Source organism: Hypomesus nipponensis, chromosome 21, assembly GCF_054491055.1.
Source record: "Hypomesus nipponensis isolate SF chromosome 21, ASM5449105v1, whole genome shotgun sequence".
Lineage (NCBI taxonomy): Eukaryota > Metazoa > Chordata > Actinopteri > Osmeriformes > Osmeridae > Hypomesus > Hypomesus nipponensis.
Window position 1 is genome coordinate 9,327,118 of NC_140381.1, and position 19,959 is coordinate 9,347,076.

Genomic DNA, 19,959 nt, shown 5'->3' on the forward strand with positions numbered 1-19,959 from the left:
CCCAAACCGCTTCAGAATCAGTGGTGTTCCATGTTTCTCAATACCTGTGAGTTAAAAGAGAAGGTAATAAATTAAACCACAATTGCTACCCTTGGGTTAAGTTTCAGGAGAGCAAAATTGCATTCAATACTTTTGGTCCAGGCAATTCGAACAATAATTCTCATATTCGTTAAGAAGCGCTCTTAGAACGCTCCTAAGAAGCTCTTAGCGTTAAGAGCTTCTTAACTAATCTGGGAAACGCAGCCAATATCTGTATATTTTATTTAAATTAAGACGTTTGTTGTACATTTCAAGATGGTAAAATGAAATGGTTGATGTAATCTTTCTTACATTGCACCCACATCCAATCCAAAGAGAAGGTTGTCTCCTGCCCATCTCAAATCCCTGACCTGCCAGCACCCAAACACCCACTAGCCCAACATCCGAGTTAGTAAGTGGATCTCTTGACCCTTGACCTCTGGTCCCCCCCCTCCCCCACACACACACACCCACACACACACACTCTCACCCTTCTCCTATGGCAGCTGCCACCAGACACCTTGTCCTGTGTGTAGCTGTTAACAGCAATACCGAAAGTCACCCGACACTTTGCCACATTGCATGTAGTTGCTTGTCACCCTGAAACCCCAAAGCATGCGCATTCCACCACAAAACCCACCCACCAAAACGTTCTTTCATTTATTCCACAAGCCATTCCTCATAAGCCTTTAGCCTTATGAGTGATCGTCTCTATTTTTGCAGTTCTCTTATAACTAAAATCTCCCCAGAGAATATTCTTACTTTAGAGTCAATTTAACAGAGGCTAGGGTTATCTATCTATTTCAGGTTGAACACTTAAATTGCTTTGCAGCAAGGGACACACGCACACGTTGTTAGACGACGGTGCATTAGTAAAATGCTTCCTGTTGTGTTCTTATTTTGTGACTGTCGGGGATAGACGTTCCCAAGTATGCAATTGGCTTATGTGGTGGGGGGCTTCCTTGAGGCCGTTTGGATGTGACACATTGTAATGGTTGCGTCTTCCTCCTACCAAATGCAATAAATAGATAAATGGAATTGTGCGAATACTTGGAAATGCAAAGGTTTTCGCGTAGGCCAATGATAAATTATGTTTGGAACATCGAGAAGTTTTAACATTTTATACAATTTTCTGTATTTTATACAAACCATAGTATAACCTGCGTAAGGTGTCAAAACATAACCGTATATGATTGGTCGACGCTAATTTTCAATTATATCCCTTCTTTCCAGCTGGGTGGCCTATTCAAGCCAGCCAGCCAGCCAGCCAGCCAAAGAAACACTCTGGAGATGTCGTGTCAACCGATGAGAAAATTAATTACATTTATATGCATGATAGCTATTGTATCACATTTCAACTTAGGCAGCTCGCAAACTGACCTCGTTGAGTTTGCCGAGGAAGAAAACGCGCCTGACGTTAGGGGAGGGAAAGGAAAGACGCCTAGAGTCAGCGCCGAGGATGAAACGGGCAAATTTGGTCGTCGAAACCTCATTCCTCGCGGTCCAAGTCTCCCATTTGCAAAAAACAATTGTTCAGAAAGTGAACGGTCATCATTACTCACTGACCGTGCTGTTCCCCTTCGCAGTCTCCCGGCGGAATTTTATAAAACACCTGCATCAAGTCCTACGGATTTACGCAAGGTCTGGAAATTTGGTCAAGCTAGTGTGCAAAAAAGACCGGTCGATGTCGAGGAAGGTTATCAGGCTGACTTTCAAGGTGAACGTTTTATGTTGGTTTGAATTCTACATCAACATGCTTTACCTATTGCTCAATAAGGTTTCCATTTGATCTTACTGTACATAACCTACGCAGGTTTGGAGGAATATGTTGTCCAAGGAAAGATATCAGGTTCACCAGAAGCGGATCGTTACCTATCTGCATGGCAGGCAATGAGGCCCTCTATACAGTGCAAGAGCAACTTCATGACCTTGACTGTAACCGGACGAGGATACCTAAACCTGTTGGTGGATAGAGGTCGGTCAGAATAAGGTTTGGAGGGGTACATGCGTGGGTGAGTGCATGAGGGACAAGGGGGATAGTACTAAAACTTTTTTTTTACATAGATTTAATAAGCTAGTTGTTGCAAGTCCCATGTGTTGACATGTTGGAATAAACACCAAAACCTCTTTTCGGAGTGAAACCCTTTGGGTTAATGGCTAACCTCATTAATTCTGATTGTTCCAAGCACTATGCAAAATGTTTTGTTTGATTATTTGGCGGTAGATTCTGTCTTTTCCCTTACTAAAAAGATAGCATAACAAAATGTTTTAAACAGATCAAGTGATTTTTTTTTTTTTTTTTTTTTTTTCCTCAAGTGGATGCACTCCCCATCTCTGTCTTACAACTCCCTCCACATTGTGGCTACTTGGTGAAGACCACGTGCGAGGATCTAGAATTGTTGGCGCCATATGAAAGCTGTTATGTCACCAAACGGGTACTGCTCCGAATGTTACTCTGGACTTTGTAACCCATTCAAAGCTGTTGCCCATTTCACCCTGATACATTTGGGTTACACATTTTCCAAAGTTTCTAGATGAGCATGAGGGATTCACTTTTTAATATGATTCTATTCAGGTTGCTTGAATTACAGGTCTGTGAAACTTGTCGCCTTGAAGGACATTCCGTTTCTGGAATATTCCCTTAAAAAAAAACTGGTATCACTTCCTGTGTAAATTTTTTCTTTTATTTCCACCCCACAATGGTCTACCTTTACCTTACTACAGAACGGTCGCTATGTCCTGCCCTTGCTGTGGTGGGGGAGCCCAGTGCAGTTCTCTTGTCCGGTTCAGCCCTCTCCTCCCCAACCTGCCTTCCCACGCATTCCCCTCACTGTTCGCTGCTCCAACTTTGGCATGACGATTCATATACCTGGAGGGAAGGACGCCATGTCTAATCCAGGGGTCAAAGGTTAGGGAGGCTGATTCCCCCCCCCCCCCACACACACTTGTACATAAATCAAGGAGGTCAAACGGCCTTTGATAAAAAAATAATTACATAAAAGAAACATTGTGTCATCTGCAAAATGAATCGACAGGTACGTAGAGAATGGAAACTAGTGAAGTTCTTGTATGACAAATTCATTTTCTTCCTTTTTTTTCTCTCCCCACCTCTGCAGTGAATGGAGTGTGGGCTCCCTTGGTGTCAGATAAGTGTGCGCACCATATCGACTTCCAGCCTGAAGACCTCTTCCTCTACTGTCGCTTTACAGCTCCGTGCCTCACCCACCAAGTCAGCATGGCCACCTTTTCCTTCATTTTTCCTAACATGATACATGTAGAATGCCAATTGGCAGCCTTTTTATAATGAATTAATTGTGATTTTTAAACCTCCCCCCCCCCCTATCTCCCCCCAACCATTTAGAATGGAACACATTTACATTTGCTGATCTACGGACTGGAATACCCCCTCTCCTGTCCACCTCTCCTTTCAGTGCCACCGCTCTTGCCCTATCCTCCATTTTCCCAGCCCCTCTCTCCAGACCCAGTCGCCCCTGGGCCTCATCCCATCCCTCCTCCCTTCAGCACCTTGGCCCCAGGCCGGTTGTTTGCTCAGCACATCCAGTTACTCCCCTTCCACCACCCTGATATGGGGACCCTCTCACCTTTTAACCTCAACGTACCCATCCTTAACCCCCCACCTACCCCTCCTCCAGATACCCAGAGCGCCCTTCCTGCCTCACAGTCCACCGAACCACTGCTCACGCGTATGGTCAAACCCCACTCTTCTCAAGTCTCCTGCCCTCCCAACTGTCAATACCCCTACCATGTGCCGGTCCATTACCCCTTCTTGCTATCGCAAAATCCCGATAATCCCCAACCAGATCTACCCACCGTCCCCACCCCTCCACTACGGGCCACATTTTCCGATACTGAACCAATCACCCTCAGAGGAGGACCCCAGACCTTCCCCACCCGTCATGTGCCCACCACCGCCTCCTCAGTCACCCAGAGACAAGGACCCCAGACCTTCCCCACCCATCATGAGCCCTCCCCAGTCTCCCAGAGACAAGGACCCCAGACCATCCCCACCCATCATGAGCCCTCCCCAGTCTCCCAGAGACAAGGACCCCAGACCTTCCCCACCCGTCATGTGCCCACCACCGCCTCCTCAGTCACCCAGAGACAAGGACCCCAGACCTTCCCCACCCATCATGAGCCCTCCCCAGTCTCCCAGAGACAAGGACCCCAGACCATCCCCACCCGTCATGAGCCCTCACCTCCCCTCCCTGTCACACCTCGACTCACCGCCTCCCTTCAGTGTCTAGAGGGGCAAGTGATCGCAATGCTGCCCTACGCCCAGTTACACTCCCTTGAGGTCAAAGGTCAGTAGGTCTTTGCATGAACCAGGGAAGAAAGCTTTCACTGAAATGTACCAAAGCACGGTAGATCAGAGATGGAGGGAAGGAAGGACATGTAAGGGATCTCATCTCCACAGAAGGGAGCCATATTCCTTTCTCCCCTCAGACCTCAGGAAGGAGTGGACACCCATCTCCAGCATCCCCGTGGACTGTGGATACGTGGTCAAGAGGATGGCAAGTTTTGGCGTCACTCTGGTGTCCCCTCTCCCTGCCTGCCACAGCTATGCTCTGGTAAGACCCCCCCCTTTCCACAAAGGGGTGTTTGATATATATTTGGGGGCATACTGGGTGTGCAAGTGTTTAACAGTGTTGTTCCAATTCACTGGAAGAAAGAAATAAAGCAAGAAATAAATCATTTGAATTAGCTGATTTTTTTTTAACCTGTTTCTCAAGACGGTTTTCTATGAGTTGTGGTCATCACATCAGTGTTGATGTTAAACCCGACTTCCCCTCCCCTCCCAGTCCCCTATGACCCTCACCCTCTCACTGAGGTACCTGGATGTAAAGCTGAACAAGTACAGGGTCCTGGAGCTGCAGTGTCCAAACCCCTCGGCATTGGACACCCACTCTCTTCCAGTGCCGGCCAACAGCAGCACTGTCCTGCCCCAGACCAGCCGCCTTGCTCCCCCCAAGTTCAGACTCTTCTGCTCCACTCACCATATGAGAGTGGAGCTCCCCCCTGGGCCCATCACTGGGATTGTTTTTAAGGGTAAGAGTGTGTGTGTGTGTGTGTGTGTTTCAGGTGCATATGGTTGCTATCATCCCTGCTTGAGTTGAATTGTAACACGGAAACTTCTGGAGCTCTACTGGTGTGGGCTGGGAGCCCACGTTTATATACAGTATGTTCTTTGACCTGATGAGTAAAGGTAAGGTTATGGTGAGAGGAATCCAGATCCCCATGTTCACTTGTACAAACTTATGTGGTTGTGTCGATCTGAGCGTAAGTGTAGACAGGTCGTAAACATACTTCGTAAACTACTCTCATTAAAAAAAAAAACGTGGTCTTTTATTGTTTTGAGTTTGATCCAGTTTTCCATAACGACTCAACTTAATTCCCACAGACGTCAAAGACAACAAGATGAGCCTTACCGACGCCCCAAAGCACTGTGGGTATTCAGCGAGCCAGTTGGATGACGGCCGTATCAATCTCTTTCTACCCTTCAACTCTTGTCATATGACAGTTCAGGTTAGTCAATGACAGGTCTAGTTCAATGACGTAAATCACTAATGGTTTTGAATGGACCTGACATATATGTCAATAAGAGCATAACTTGTTACCTTCTAAACACTCTCTCCCAAAAGGGTGAAAAACACAGAATTCATGTGCTTTACGTCACCCTGCACGGAAAACAGAGAAGGGTCCGGCTGTCGTGTCCGGTCGCCGTTCCTAGTCAAGGTACACTCCTAAAAGCCCATAACCCCTTTATGAATACGTCCGTTTTACATGTCAACGGACACATTTCCAGTTTCCTTTTCCGCCATCTGAAAGGCAAAAGAAGGAGACTTGGGGGGGGGGGGGGGGGGGGGGCTGGCTGGCTGTGCCGGCTGTGCCGGCTGTGCCGTTGACATTTCCCTCCATCGTGTTTCCTTCCCAACAGAATGTCAGGTTCCCCGCGAGCAGCGGCTCCCCTGTGGCTCTGGAGCGCTGTCCGAGGGCGAGTGCCTCTCCCTGGGCTGCTGCTTCAGCGCCCTCAGCCCCAGCTGCTACTCCTCCACGGATAGTGAGTCCATGCCGCATCAGCGCCCCGGTGTCAAAAGCCTCGTTTTGGTCTCAAGTTTTCTCACTCTTTCCCACCCTTAAACTCCGTCGGAGGACACCAGGTTTACGTCTCCGACCGCCCCCCCCCCTGCACCGCTCCCTCCGTCATTTTCTGGCTTTATTTATCTTGATAGAGACAGGAAAGCAGGGGGAGGGAGACGGGAGGATATGCAGGAAATGGCCCGGGCTCCTGCATTAAGGCCTTGTCCTAATGTGGTACACGACATGTTCTACCCGGTGGCGCCCCTCCTCGTCATTTGCAGTGCGCAGACTTTTGCAATTCAGCCCCTCCTCCCCCGCCTGTCTTACCTGTGTTAAGGTCCTAGTGCCCATATGTTTATCTCCCAGAGAGATCCATGACCTTTTTGCTACTTTACGGAACTGTGTCTATACCTTTTTGTGTCTAACTTCCAGAATGCACAGCGGACCGCCACTTTGTGTTCTCTGTACCTGCTTCCTTCACGGACCCCCCTCTGTCCACTGCCCTTCTGGTTGCCACCGGCGACGACTCCTGCACCCCTCAAAGGGTGTCCCGAGACCACGCTGTGTTCAAGATTCCTATGGAGGGCTGCGGCACACACCGATACGTGAGTGTGTGTGTGCGTGCAGCTCTGCATTCGGTCGCACTAGCTGTGTCTGCACACTGAACATATGTTTTTGTGGTTTGACTACCACAGCCATAGGACTATTGGTGTTAGCTAGCTAGCTGATAGCACCGCCCAACTGTTTGGAGCTCTCTTGTTGGTGTGTGTGTGTGAGAGACCTGACGCCGGTGGCTGCTGTCTCTCACAGGAGGTGGGCAACACTGTCGTCTACCTGCTGGAGGTCATCCACAAAGCCAAGCTGAACCACGGCAGCCAAACCAGAGACTCGGCAATCAGGTCAGACCACAGGCCAGTTATCCACTCATCTCTTGGTTGCAGTCATGCAACATTGTAGAATAATGATATTGTATGATTGGCTTCATATCCCCCCCGTCAATAACATTTATGTTCCATGTAACTTGTAACCCAATAATTCGACACTGTTGAGAATCTGCTGGATCACTTCCTGTTCCTTCGTCAAACACTTCCTGCTCTGGTCGTCCCCCTTCAATCTGTCCCCAGGCTGATGGTGGAGTGCAGGTACACGCCTGGCTCTGGGAGCGTGGGCTACCTCATCAAGAGCCCCACTCTGGGACCCTCCATCCAGACCGAGGGGGTGTTCGGGGTCCAGCTGCGCATCGCTACAGGTCCACCATTCACATCCACCCCTCCAGTTGGACTGATACTGGTTTCTGCTGTTTCATAATGAATAGGATCTGTAATGGATGAATTCAGTCCAAGAGTTTTGTGAATAATTTTAATCAATGTAATGCAATGGCACTGACATTGGGACTATCCTTTTTACTAACAAATTAATTGAAGCAAAGACATTTTATTAATTCTAACAGCATGACAAAATCTCTCACACGCTCTCTCACTCACACACACACACACACTTTCTCACACACAGACGCTCAGTACACCAACTACTATCCCCAGTATCACCGGCCCCTGCAGACGCTCCTGGGTAAACCCTTGTACCTGGAGGTGCGCTTGCTGAACCCACCTGACCCCAGTGTGCTGCTCCTGGTGCACTACTGCGTGGCCTACGACCGCTCTGGGCGCTCCACCTGGGTCCTCCTCTACGATGGGTAGGCCAGGAAGTACAAACAAGTACAAAACCAATGACACAGTTGAATCTAATCTGAGGGAATGCATCTTGTCATCTTTTGTTGTTTTCGCATACCTCATTCCTCCACAAGCCCCACCGACGACCCTTTTGTCTTTCGACAGGTGCCCCGTCTCCCAGCAGCTAGGCCCCCGAGGCCACACGCGCAGGTTCACCATCGACACCTTCCAGTTCCACTCCAAAAGCAACGCTTCGGACATTGACGAGGAGGTGAGCAAGGATGCAACGCTGTATTGAGACGCAGCCCTGTTTTGGAACCCGTTAGAGCGAGTTGGAGAAATGTTAGCAAAGGCCTGCTTGTTGTCTGACACCCCCACCACGCCCTCTCCCCTGCCAGATCTACTTCCTGTGTTCGACCCAAGTATGCTCGCCCACTGACGGCCCGTGTGTCGAGGGATGCTTCAGCCATTAGCTGTGAGGCCAGATCTTTTAGCCTGCAGTCACACAAAGCCTGCATGCACTTCCACCGATCCCACACTTAAAGGTCCTTGCACAATCTCCCTTAAGGGGCCATGGGTGGAGAATTTGGACACTGGGAAGGTATTTTTATAAAAATAAAAATAAATTGAAGCTGTGAAGCAACCGTCACACCCATTTGTACAGTACACACTTACGTAACGCCCACAGATGACTCGCACTGAGATGAACAAAGTGAAGTTCTCGTATCGTTTTGGCATGACCTACAAAATATGGTTTCAGTAATGAGGAACATTTTAATTATTAACCGAGACTAATGCATTTCCTGATTCTTTTTTTAGTCCCATTGAGAGACCCCATCATCTTTATCATCTGGGGGCAGACCTTCTCGATAGACCTGCAGCTAAAGTAGCTGAAGCTGGCTTTACAAATAACTCATTAAATCCCTTTTTCCAATTCACTCTTGTATATTTTTCTGCAGTTTACTTCACTAGCCACCCACCAATAAAATACTTCAAAGGAATGGGAGTGAGACTTGTTTAAAATATATACTAAAAAGGGTATTTCTTCCTCAGCCAGAAGCTTGTAATTTTATAGCGGAAAGTGCCACTCCATCCTAAAGGAGGAAAGTTTCCGTCAGTATGATGCAGCAACTTGCACATAGTCAAAACCCAATGGGAATGGATGCAGTGAGCATGTTGCCATAGAGACCAAGCAAGAAGGGACGTAAAGTGTGAAGTGGTAAAAATTCTACATTTGTCCGACCACTGGGTGTCATCCAAGCAATAAAAATGCAGGATGATTGTGCCACGCTCTGGTAAACTCATAAAACAGCGCCAAGGACCTTGACCGGTATAGGTTCAACTATTGTGTAATGGGGTTAATATTGATAACCTCCCCGACGAACAGTCATTCAACAGGAAATGTTTTAGCACACCATCCCGTCGTTTAACGCTTTACTGACAGAAAACAAATCTGAAAAGACTTCTAAGCCCTTGTACGTTGTGGTGAAGAAAATAAAATCATGCGTCAGTTGCACACGGAACGTTGTAGACATGGAGGTAGGTATGTTTCAACGTGAACATGGCACCCATAGGCCCCTATTGAAATGTGTGAAAGCACTGCGGCACACTGCGTTATTTGATGGCTGCATGGCTGCCAGGCTGCATGTTCAAAGGGTTGAGCGGAAGATACGAGGAGGGCGCACGACGGAGGGAACGGAGGAGGGAAGGGGAATGACTACACGAGCAGAGGGGGGAGGGAAGACAATTTCCTTTCTGTAGCGCACACGCCACGAGAATATACACCGGGATACGGACAAAAAAAACAGGGAAGAGAGGGAAGGAAATACCGCAGCCCCGTTGTCTTTTGTTTTGGGAAATCAACTAAAGCAGAAAAAAGGAATAACATGGAGAGATATCTTGACGAGGATTGACTTTCAATAACCCCTCCTCTCTGGTAAAAGTATCGCAATTAGACAGAGAAAAAGCGGTAGCGAGGACATGTTTAGGGCTTTTTTGGCTTGAGATATCGGTAGGATGTTGTTTTGTCAAATATTTCTTTCTCCGGCTCAATAGTAAGGGGTTAACAGTGACAGCGTAATGTTCATGACATAATATTGTCAAGGAGATATCTAACATCGCTTTGTTTTGTAAATCTAAAGCCTAGGCCTTACAGTGGACACTGTACATGACTAGTAGGCTAAACATATGCCTATAGCCTACTAGATTAAAATTAGCTGCCCACGTATTCGATAGGCTTTTTTATATCCGACCAAGCTGTACTGCAGTAAGGAAGCGAGCGGTTGCCAATAAGAGGGTAAAATAATAGGCTACACAATCCATTTTGTTGCCTACATCGAATTGGATGATCAGATTAATACTGATCATCTTTCAGCTCGTATTAGGGTTGCATAGCTTTGATTGCATTACAATTGAAATCTTGTTTTATTAACAGCATTTGATTGTTGGGAGTATTTGACAGGCCAGATACCAAGGCAGAGAGAGGTGACCAATATTAGGAGATACATCCAGATTTAGAAATAGACGGGGAACAGAAGGGAATTTTAAATGTTAATGTCGACCGACGTAGCATCAATCATGCTGCCTGTGTCCCGGGGATTGATGGACCGGGATAGAGAGCTGGACACAATGGCTGGAGTGCATCCCAACTCAAGCGGAGGTCCTGCAGCTGTTCGGGGGATGAAGAGAGGGGACCCAGAGCCCGACGCGCAAACATCGGCAGCACTGTTGGATTCGACCGGGGCAGAATGCAAGCGTCCCCGGATTGACGGAGCTGGAGTAATGGCAGAGGTTGGCCAGGTGAGAGCCTGTGCAGTTGTTGGATATAGTTTGGCTCCAAATACGCCCACTAACGTGACTTTCGCGTTCAAACCCACAAAAAGTGTAGAACATGTGTCTTAAAATAATGTTTACATGGGCGTATAGGCCTTTGTAGCTAAAATAGACTCCAGACTCTGGAAACTACCCTATAACCCAATCATTCTAGCACACTCAGATGAAAGCCTCTACTAATTATTGCCGAAGTATTTGAATCTATTCACTGGTGTGATTAATTAGCGAGCCGCTTGAAAGACATAATGTGGTTGACTCGTAGAGTACTAGACAGCAGCCTACCACGACCGTTGTGGTTGACAGTATAGTGATCTAGACCTCAGACCAGGCGAAAAGTCATACGTGACACAACAAGCCTTTTGTCAATAGGCCACACATACGGAAAACTACTGACTTTGTTGTCAAGAAATGTGACAACACCACCATAAAGTAGGGTACAGCGGAAAGCCTTCGGACAAAAAGTTAAACATTGTAGCTGACCAAGAGTTTTGAAGCTGCTACTTTTTTTGTGCTGTGGCCTAGCCTATTGCTTAAACAATTTGTTCAAATATTGCTCCTTGTCTGTTTTGCTACAACAACCATTTGAAAGAACCACGAGTCTATCCACATTGCAATAGAATGCATGTGATAACTTGTATAACTAAAAACACCCGACTTCTTCTGTATTCCCAAATGTAAACTTCCCAAGCAATATGTAGCACAGCCTCTTGAATGTTTTATAACATTTAGTTTTAAATGGAAATTGTAGGCAAATGCTTGCCTGTGTGATTTATTTTGGGATGGGAGACTTAAATGTAAATAATGTGTGCCCATTTTATGAGGGAATAATTTACTCTACCGTTAACAACAGTAAAATTGCAACAGCCAAGGCCCAGGGGCATGTAATTCACATTCCTACATCCAGTCACGCTAAGACTTCATGTAAGATTTCATGTATCACAAATACTGCAATCGATCTAAACGGTGCACCATTACAACAGTTACACATCAACAAAATCAAATTGCTGGTTTTATCAGTGATTTTTTTGCTGCTTGTCCATCTTTTTAATTGGATATATGGGTAGTACAGCTACTTTTTAGAGTGTCATTACATTGCATTATCCAGTCTCGGGCAAGGTTAAGTGATGCATCACAGTGTAAAAAGCCTATTTCTCCGCCATGGAAAGTAGCTGTAATGGGGGTGAAGTGGCCAGTTTGCAGGCCTCATATGGTGGGGGCTATGGCGCAGAGCAACTCCCAACATACACACACACACACACCCCGACTCCAGAAGAGCTGAAAGACAAGCTTAGGAAGGTAATGCACTTAAAAACAGACAGAACGGAAGTGTGTGTGTTTGGGGGGGGGGAGGGGGGGGGCACAGGGGGTATTATGAGAGCAAAGGAGATGCACTGCATGGATCAATAGCCCTCGACCGGCCCTAAAAAAGTATTGAGCATCAGCTGTTTGGGCTGTCCGGTAATGAGAGGGAGGGAAGGATTCCTCCCCACCACCCCTCCCTCCCCAAATGTAGGAACAGATTTGCCCTATCACTAGCAGTAAAGAGGCTTTGTTTCGGGCTAACAGGATCACTATGTGTACTGGAGGGGGCATTATAACCACACTGATCCCTGAGATCCTTATCTAAGGGAGAGGATTAATGGACCAAACACACACACACACACACACACACACTAGCATAATGCGGCCACTAAAGCTTAGGGCCATATTTTGGCGATCCCACATTTTCCTAATCTTCCAGTTTGTAAACAAAGGCTTGAGATGCCCATTCAGGTTACCAGCACAATGCAACCATACTATGCATATGCACACATACTACATTTGACACTTTCATATAAAAATAAATAAATAATACTTTTCCAGCAACTGGGGGGAAAAACGAAATGAAGTGACATTATTATTCCCCTATGTGCAGACACTATTCTTATTGCAGCAAAAAAGTAGGTTAAGAGATATTCAACTCACTACGCAAAGGAGATCGCTGGGCTTTCCAAGAAACGACTTCCAGACAAGCACACTGGCCCTCCTTTTGACTTCCTCCTCTCCTGGGGACTGCGATTCACGGAAAACGTTGCGTTATTTGTCACTCTGCTAAAGTTGAAGTATTTAAACGGCTGGCCAGGGTTAATTCTCTCTCTGTCTTGTTCTCTCCCTCCCTCCCTCACTCTCCCTCCCTCTCCCTCTTTTTTCCAGTTGGGTGTTGCAATAGAATTCAGCCTATTGCTGACGTAATGACAGCATTGATCCTTGACCCATGAGGCCGCTGTAACAGGGTGTGGTGGTAGTAACGAGCGATGCCGTAACACGGTTGCCAGTCCAGCCCGTAATAATTATCGTCCACATCGCCATGGATACAGCCGTCTTTCTCCATTAGTCATTGCCTTAACATGATCTTAAACCCTGAGTGAACTGCTTTTAATCGGGCGGTGGCGTTTAGCTATCGCAGGCATCCCTCTGACCTCAGATGACAAGTGCTCTGAAAAGCCGAGCCCTTTTAAAAAAAAAAAAAAAAAAAAAAAAAAACGTTTGACACGGCTTCAGAATCACACAGCTCATCCTGAGGTCTCATTCTGAGGGCCTGTCGGATCCAATTTGGTTTAGTGCGCCGAGGCGCTCTGCGTTTGTTGAGACTCTGCGTGGGACCCTGGCCCCTCCTAACCTAATAAGGACTCGCCTCGGGGTGGAAAATGACTGTGCTACAACATTACGGTGGGTAGAGGACCTCGATGTACTTTCATTTCAGTCCGACACCGAAATAGCAGCCCAACGTCAGCAAGAAAGAAAAACGCACTCCCGGTGTGATCCGGGTATGTTTGTGTGTTCTATCTGGGCCGCTTTTCACTTTGAAGCCCGTCACAGGCGCGCAGCGGGGCCAAATGGGCCGACTCTTGGCTGAGGTTTGCTTACTTAGCATTCTGTCTTGGAGACAAGACGGGGGGAGGGGGGGGGTTGCAAGTCGGCATGTCTTCACACTGAGCAGCCCTCTATCTCATCTAGGCAAGTTGGAGAAAGATCTGGTGGGTTCCGAACCGTCCCCGTCACTTTGTGGTTTGGATTATATGTAGGCGAACGGCCCCGGAAATGCACAGCCTCGCCAATTGATCGGCGTCCAGCCCGTGCGGGCCGCGAAACACCCAAGTACAGGTTTCCTATAGCCAGGAGCAAGAATGTGAAGTGTATCTAGAGTAAATAAACTGTTGGATCCCTCGGCTATCCGGGGGACTTAGCACCTAAGTGCTCCGTGTGGATGAGATGGATGGAGGCATCTTGTCAAGTGTTCGACGGCGTCCTCCTTGAAGATGTTTGAGGAACCCTGAAGTATCAACACAGGAGTTCTTCCCTCCCCCCCCCCCCCCCCCACAAAAAAACCGTTTGTGGAAGCGATTGGTGTCTTTTCGGAGAAGTGGCGAAAAACACAAACAAAAAAGCACAGACACATACCCCCCCCGACATTTTGGTGAGCACACGGCCCGTGTGTGCCGGGGATTATCGCAATCCTGCAAACTAGTGACGTGAATGAGAGGGTTGTTTGAGGTAACCGAACTCCCGTTGAAGTTTGCATGCACACGCACGCACACGCAATAACGCTCATATCGGGCCGTTCTAAAAGCGAGCTTTTTTGTTCTGAGGGAGGGGGGTTTCAGAGAAGGGGAGGTAGTCGAGTAGGGGTTCCAATCTACCTCCACCGAGCCCTATCTCATTTCCCCAAACCCCCAGAGTCCCCCTCCCCCCCCCCCCCCCCCTTCACCATCTGTTGCCTTCAAGTCCTCCCTTTACTTTCTCCGGATTGTTCACTCTGTCTTCCCCCGCAGTTCTTATCCTCCTCTTTTGGTCTTCCTTAACAGATAGCGCACCGTGCCCGTACGCCTGGAGAAAAATGACCTCAGTCATATTACTTTTTTGAAGGAAAAACATTTTACGATATAGTCTTTTTTAGTTCATTCCTGTGGGGGGTGGGGGGGGGGGGGTTTGGTCCTCGCTGGAGAAACCTTTCATGGTTTTAGATGTAGCACCCGTTTTTTTTTTTCTCCACGCTAGAATCATCTAGAATGACGGCAGAACAACACACGCACGTCCAACACAGCCAACATGGCAACCTCAGAGCAGTTTTATACTTGACCTCAAAGTTGTATGCATTTGCCCGATATCTTTTGAGCAGAAGATGTAGACTGACTTCTTCTATTGAGCCTGGCCAGGGTACGGGCACAGACGCCTGTGGTGGTCGCCTGGGTCTTGTGCGTGTCACTGCAGGTTAACTTAGACCAACGCCGTTGGCGCTGCGCTGGTATTGTGTGTGTGTGTGTGTGTGGGTTTGTTTGTGTTGAGTGGACACTCCACATGGACAGCTCCCTCTTCGCCATCCCCCTCCGCCCAGCTCCTTAAGGAAATTAAGCACATGACTCCGCTCCATGTATGAGTCATTGTCTTTGATTCCCTCTCTCTCTCTCTCTCTCTCTCTCTCTCTCTCTCTCTCTCTCTCTCTCTCTCTCTCTTTCTCTTTCTCTTTCTCTTTCTCTTTCTCTTTCTCTTTCTCTTTCTCTTTCTCTTTCTCTTTCTCTTTCTCTTTCTCTTTCTCTTTCTCTTTCTCTCTCTCTCTCTCTCTCTCTCTCTCTCTTTTTTTGGAGCCCCTTCACTATTCCCATTCGTCCACCCAGGTTCCTCCCTCCGCGCTCTCTTCTTTCTCCATCTCACGTGTTTTTTCAGTTCCTCCCCCCACCCCCCCCCCAGTCTCAGAAATATCAATTCCAGATGTCATTTTATGGCTTCACCCCCTCCCTCTCTGGTCTTTTCGCAGTGTGGTGCCCAATGAAAATAAGTGTCTGGATTTTGCCTCTTTTTTTTCCCTGGCTTGTGCTTTGCTGTGAGACACAGCATACCTCATGGTTCAGGGGAGTGTACCATCACGGTGAAATAGATGTTTATACTTTATTCATGTTAGTCAGACTTCTCTAAAAGCTGATATATTATTTATGGGTCGACTCCGACGCCTGTTCCCCTAAGTACATTTTTGGCAGTGAGGTAAGAGTTACACAAACTGCAGTTTTTACTGGAACTACTTTTATAAACTAGAACTAACATGACAATGTCCCTCCCCCCCCCCCCCCCCCTTCCTGAACCTGACCAACTCGCACCCCCCCCCCCCCCCCCCAGGCCTCTCTTAGTTTGCCTTCCCAAAATATTTTGATGCCGTTTTTTGGGGGGGGGGGGGGGGGATCGACGCTGCCCTCGGGGGGGATGGAGAGATAGGAAAGTAGACGGGTACTGCGTTAATCAGCAGGGCTCAAGCTGTGATGCGCGCAGAGCAAAGTGTTCCCCCAGGGGACGACGCAGGCGAGGCACATTGGTTCCAGATGAAAAGGAGATGGGTCGACGGGAGCAGGGAGAGAGAGGCTTGTTGTTGCCGTGTTTTTATTTTTTATTTATTTTTTATGGTAAATGTCATATTTATTTTAGTATTATATCGAATGTAGCCGAAAGGAGGACACAGCAGAAGAAATATGCCGCTCACCCTCACCGAACGCATCATAATTGCCGGAAAAGAAGAGCCGTTTTAATGGATTGCATTAGCATAAACGCTGGAACAGAGAGTGATGAATGTGAAATAAATGGAGTTGCAAGAGCATTTTCCTATTTTAGAGAGCAGAGACGTGCAATCTAATTAGTATTGCACCAAAGAGCGAGAGATGAAGCGAGGGGGAGGGGGGGAGGGGCTGTAGGGGAGGGGGGAGAGTGGGAGGGGGGGGGGGAGTTGGAGGAGGGGGGGGGGAGTGGGGGAGGGGGGAAGCTGGGGTTCCTTTTTCTTTTTCCTTTTCTTAAATTATATATATATATTTTTTTACCACAACAGCAATTAATCCCCGACTGTTCGGTCCATCTCCTCCATGTCCTACCCTCACTCCGTGCAGCAGTCACCCTGTATAGCGGGGTGTGTGTGTGTGTGCGTGTGCGTGGGGAGGGGGTAAAGAAAACAGAGGGGATTGCGTCAGGCTCCGGATACTTAAAGGGCCTTATAGTCAATGACACTTGTGACCCATTTATGAGTTAAGGAGCTGGAGTGAGTCGTTCTCTCCTCCCCCCTCTCTCTCTCTCTCTCTCTCTCTCTCTCTCTCTCTCTCTCCATCTCTCTGTCTGCTCCAACATGCAGACAATGGGCCCATTGGGGTGAGATCTCAACAGGACACTGAGTTGTCAGTGAGCACACACAGTGTGGCACGAGCAGAATTAATTTGATTAGAAACCATTAATGCCACGATTAACTTGGACATCCCATAGAGTGACACACCGGGAGACTGGAGAAGGGGGGGGGGGGGGGGTCGGGGGGGGGGGGACGGGTCGGGGGTGGTCGATGACCCGGAAGGAGAGATCGAATGAGAGGCCGGACGACCGAGTAAACGTTCCAGCGATCAAACATGAGCCTAGAAAGGGTCACGCGACAAGCCAGTCGGCCCTTTGCTCGCCAGGCTGGAGTCGCTGGGCACGGTTTTTAAACATGTCTGCCCTCTCTGTTTCAGAACAACGAACCCTTGGCCCTGGGTTACCATGGATACCCCCCTCGCAATCAGGTAAGACTGGCCTCTTTTGAAAACGTATATTTGGTTTCCTTGTCCATGGGCGTTAGACAACCATAAACACGGAACCTTTCATATTTTAAATCCCATTTATATATTTGTAATATATTTAGTTTGATTCCTCCTGTAGTTGGAACACCCTTTTTGCAGTATCACAGACACTCACTCACTAGCCTGGCTGCAGAAAAGCCCTTTCAATGTAGAGAATCTACTGGAATGATTGGTCTAGCACCAAATGCATTAGATTACCAGTAAAGCGGTCTGAGGACAAGAGTCTTCACTTTTGTGTCCCTCAAACCACAAGGTAGGGAAGTAGATTATCATTTCTCCCTCTCCTCAAAGGAGACTGTATTCCGACTCCTATATTTAGATTTCTATTTGCTGTTTGTCATGATGTTGTATGAGAAAGAAAGGGCTAGCTTCTCACAACAAGTCTCAACTGTAATTAATGTGTTTAATAAATCCTTCTAGTGTTGGTTACACAAGCTGCGGTTGGCTTCCGTAGTGTGTGTTTACCGACATTGCTTACATGTAAACACATGCAGACTCACATATCTTTAGCCTTGAGTGTGTGTGTGTGTTTGTGTGTGTGTGCGCGTGCATGCAGCTTGTATTGAAATATAGATACGAAGATTCTGCTGCATAATCGAGTCTTTTATGCACACAGTCTTTTTCGGTGTAGCCTACCATATGTCGACGGAGCGTATGTGTGTGTATACCAATGCCTGCTTGTGTTATTAGGCGGTTTAGTCTGTGTTTAATCCACAGATCATCCCCCATTCATTCACTCATCTTCCTCCGCTCTCTTGGTAATCCCGTCATCCCTCGCTTTCCATGGATCTGGCTGACCTCCCCTGGCCATCTCTCTCTCTCCCTTGTCGTTTATCTGCCATGGCTCTCTGGCAACGGATCAGTCGAGTTACTTTGTCTGCTCCATCCATTTGGGTTTTTCTTTCTACTCGTCCCCTCAGTGGAATGAGACCACGGTTACAGCAGGGTTTCGTATTCGTAATCCAGCGTTGTGACCCTAACCAGACATCGACGGGCCCAAAACGCGACGGCTTTTGGGGAAAACGCCGTTTTCAAAGCGAAATCGCTGCCGCCTCTGTCTCGAGTTCTCAAGTTTTGAAGCCATGCGTACGTACGCCGGAATATTCCTCCCGAGGAGACGCCCTTGTGTCTGTCCCGGCCCAACGAGCCGTCGGAGGGGATTTTGCACGCCACCTCGTGCCGTGAGGGATGAAGGGGAGGGGGAGGAGGGTCTCAGGCCTTCGGGGTGTGTGAACTCCGTGAACCGTCTCACGGTGAATGCTGCCACCGCCGCCGCCACCGCCGCCATCACCGTGCTCGTGTGAAGGCGCAAAGCTGTTGGCGTGCGAGCGCTGTGATCAAAGAGTTTCAGTAGGGAGAGTCTAGATAGCCTGGAGGGAGGGAAGGAGGATGGGTGGGTGGTTGGGTGGGAGAGAGAGAGAGAGGGAAGAGAGAGGGGAGAGAGAGAGAGAGGAAGAGGGAAGAGAGAGAGAGGGGAGAGAGAGAGAGGGAGAGAGAGAGAGAAAGAGAGAGAGAGAGAGAGAGGGAAGAGAGAGAGAGAGAGAGAGAGAGAGAGAGAGAGAGAGAGAGAGAGAGAGAGAGATGGTGGGTGGGTGGGTGGGAGGGAGGGAGGGAGGGAGGGAGGGAGGGAGGAGGGGGGGTGGGTTTACTGTAGAGAAGACGAAAAGCGTCTGTTAGTATCCCAGTGGTGCCAGAAGCCCCAGTTAACTCACCTACATGGAGAAAGAGAACGGGGAGGGAGGGAGGGTGGGGCGGAGGGAGGGAGGGAGGGAGAGGGAGGTACTGCGACATGGGAGGGGAAAGTTTGCAGGTGTGAGGGAGGGAAGGGGGAAGGGAGGAGGGAGGGGGGAGGGAGGGGGGAGTGAGGGGGGAGGGAGGGGTACGGCAGGCTATCTGGGTGAGAGAGGAGTGGAGGAAAAGAGACCAGTGAAGAGACGCGGGGAGAGAGAGAGAGCGCGTGTGCATGAGAGAGAGAAAGAGAGAGAGAGAGAGAGATGAGCAGGCAAGGGCACAGCCGCGAAACAGAAGGCTGGGGGTAGAGGCAAAGAAAGGAACACGAGCGAGCTAGAGACAGAGAGAGAGAGAGAGAGAGAGAGAGCGATAGAGAAAAAAAGCAGAGCAGGCAAGCAATAGAGTGACAGGGACAGAGGCCAGCGGAGGAGGAGGAGGAGGAGGAGGGGGGAGGATTGGCAGGGTCCACCTCGCGAGTGAGGGGAAGAGAGAGAGAGAGAGAGGGAGATTTTGAATCTGCGAGACAGAACAGAGGCAGGAGACGAGCGCGGTGACACAGGCTCCGATCGAGAGAGACCGAGCGACCGAGCAAGAGAGAAGGAGGAGGAAAGGCAAGGAGAAAAAGCGCGAGAGAGCGAGAGAGAGAGAGAGAGAGAGAGAGAGAGACGGACGACAATTCTTCCACAGTTCTCTCGTGCGGAATACGATGATGGGACTGTACTACCCGTCAGTGTTGCCGGTGAGTTTTCTCCCTCCCTCTCTTTGCACCCCTGACGCGACGCCGGATCGAATCGAGCCACTTTGTCACAGAGCTAATGTTTACCTAGCGTACCCTCGGCGCGATGTGTCATGTCAGCCCTCGTTTCCAATTGACCGCGACAATAAGGAAGCACGGCATGACCCCCTTTTACTTGAGCGGACTTGGCGAGGTCGTTTCGCACAGCCCGATGGCCCCGCTGAATAGGTAGGATTGTAAACAACAGAAGAAA

General features: G+C 48.6%; 2 protein-coding genes across 4 annotated transcripts in view; both read left to right on the forward strand.

Annotated features, from left to right (window-relative positions):
* The first annotated feature begins 1,308 nt into the window (after positions 1 to 1,308).
* On the forward strand, positions 1,309 to 8,725 carry LOC146237842 (uncharacterized). Its single transcript, XM_084685460.1, has 18 exons — positions 1,309 to 1,735; positions 1,832 to 1,993; positions 2,335 to 2,453; positions 2,743 to 2,926; positions 3,135 to 3,247; positions 3,380 to 4,340; positions 4,483 to 4,607; positions 4,839 to 5,085; positions 5,438 to 5,562; positions 5,679 to 5,772; positions 5,975 to 6,097; positions 6,550 to 6,722; positions 6,928 to 7,016; positions 7,242 to 7,366; positions 7,630 to 7,810; positions 7,953 to 8,058; positions 8,186 to 8,262; positions 8,607 to 8,725. The coding sequence occupies exons 1-17, from the start codon at positions 1,309 to 1,311 to the stop codon at positions 8,258 to 8,260; spliced, it is 3,429 nt and encodes a 1,142-aa protein (XP_084541586.1). The 3' UTR covers positions 8,261 to 8,262; positions 8,607 to 8,725.
* A 673-nt stretch (positions 8,726 to 9,398) lies between these two features.
* rbfox2 (RNA binding fox-1 homolog 2) overlaps positions 9,399 to 19,959 on the forward strand; it is a 30,813-nt gene continuing 20,252 nt past the window's right edge. The window contains exons 1-2 of one of the 3 annotated variants that reach the window (XR_014740567.1): positions 9,399 to 10,586; positions 17,132 to 17,182. Coding sequence is in view for 2 of the 3 variants with exons in the window: in XM_084685293.1 (XP_084541419.1) it covers positions 10,335 to 10,586; positions 17,132 to 17,182 (303 nt within the window). In the remaining variant the exon portion in view is untranslated. Of the gene's footprint in view, positions 10,587 to 17,131; positions 17,183 to 19,437; positions 19,710 to 19,959 lie in introns of those variants that run through there. The other 2 variants (XM_084685293.1, XM_084685294.1) reach the window with 2 other exon arrangements.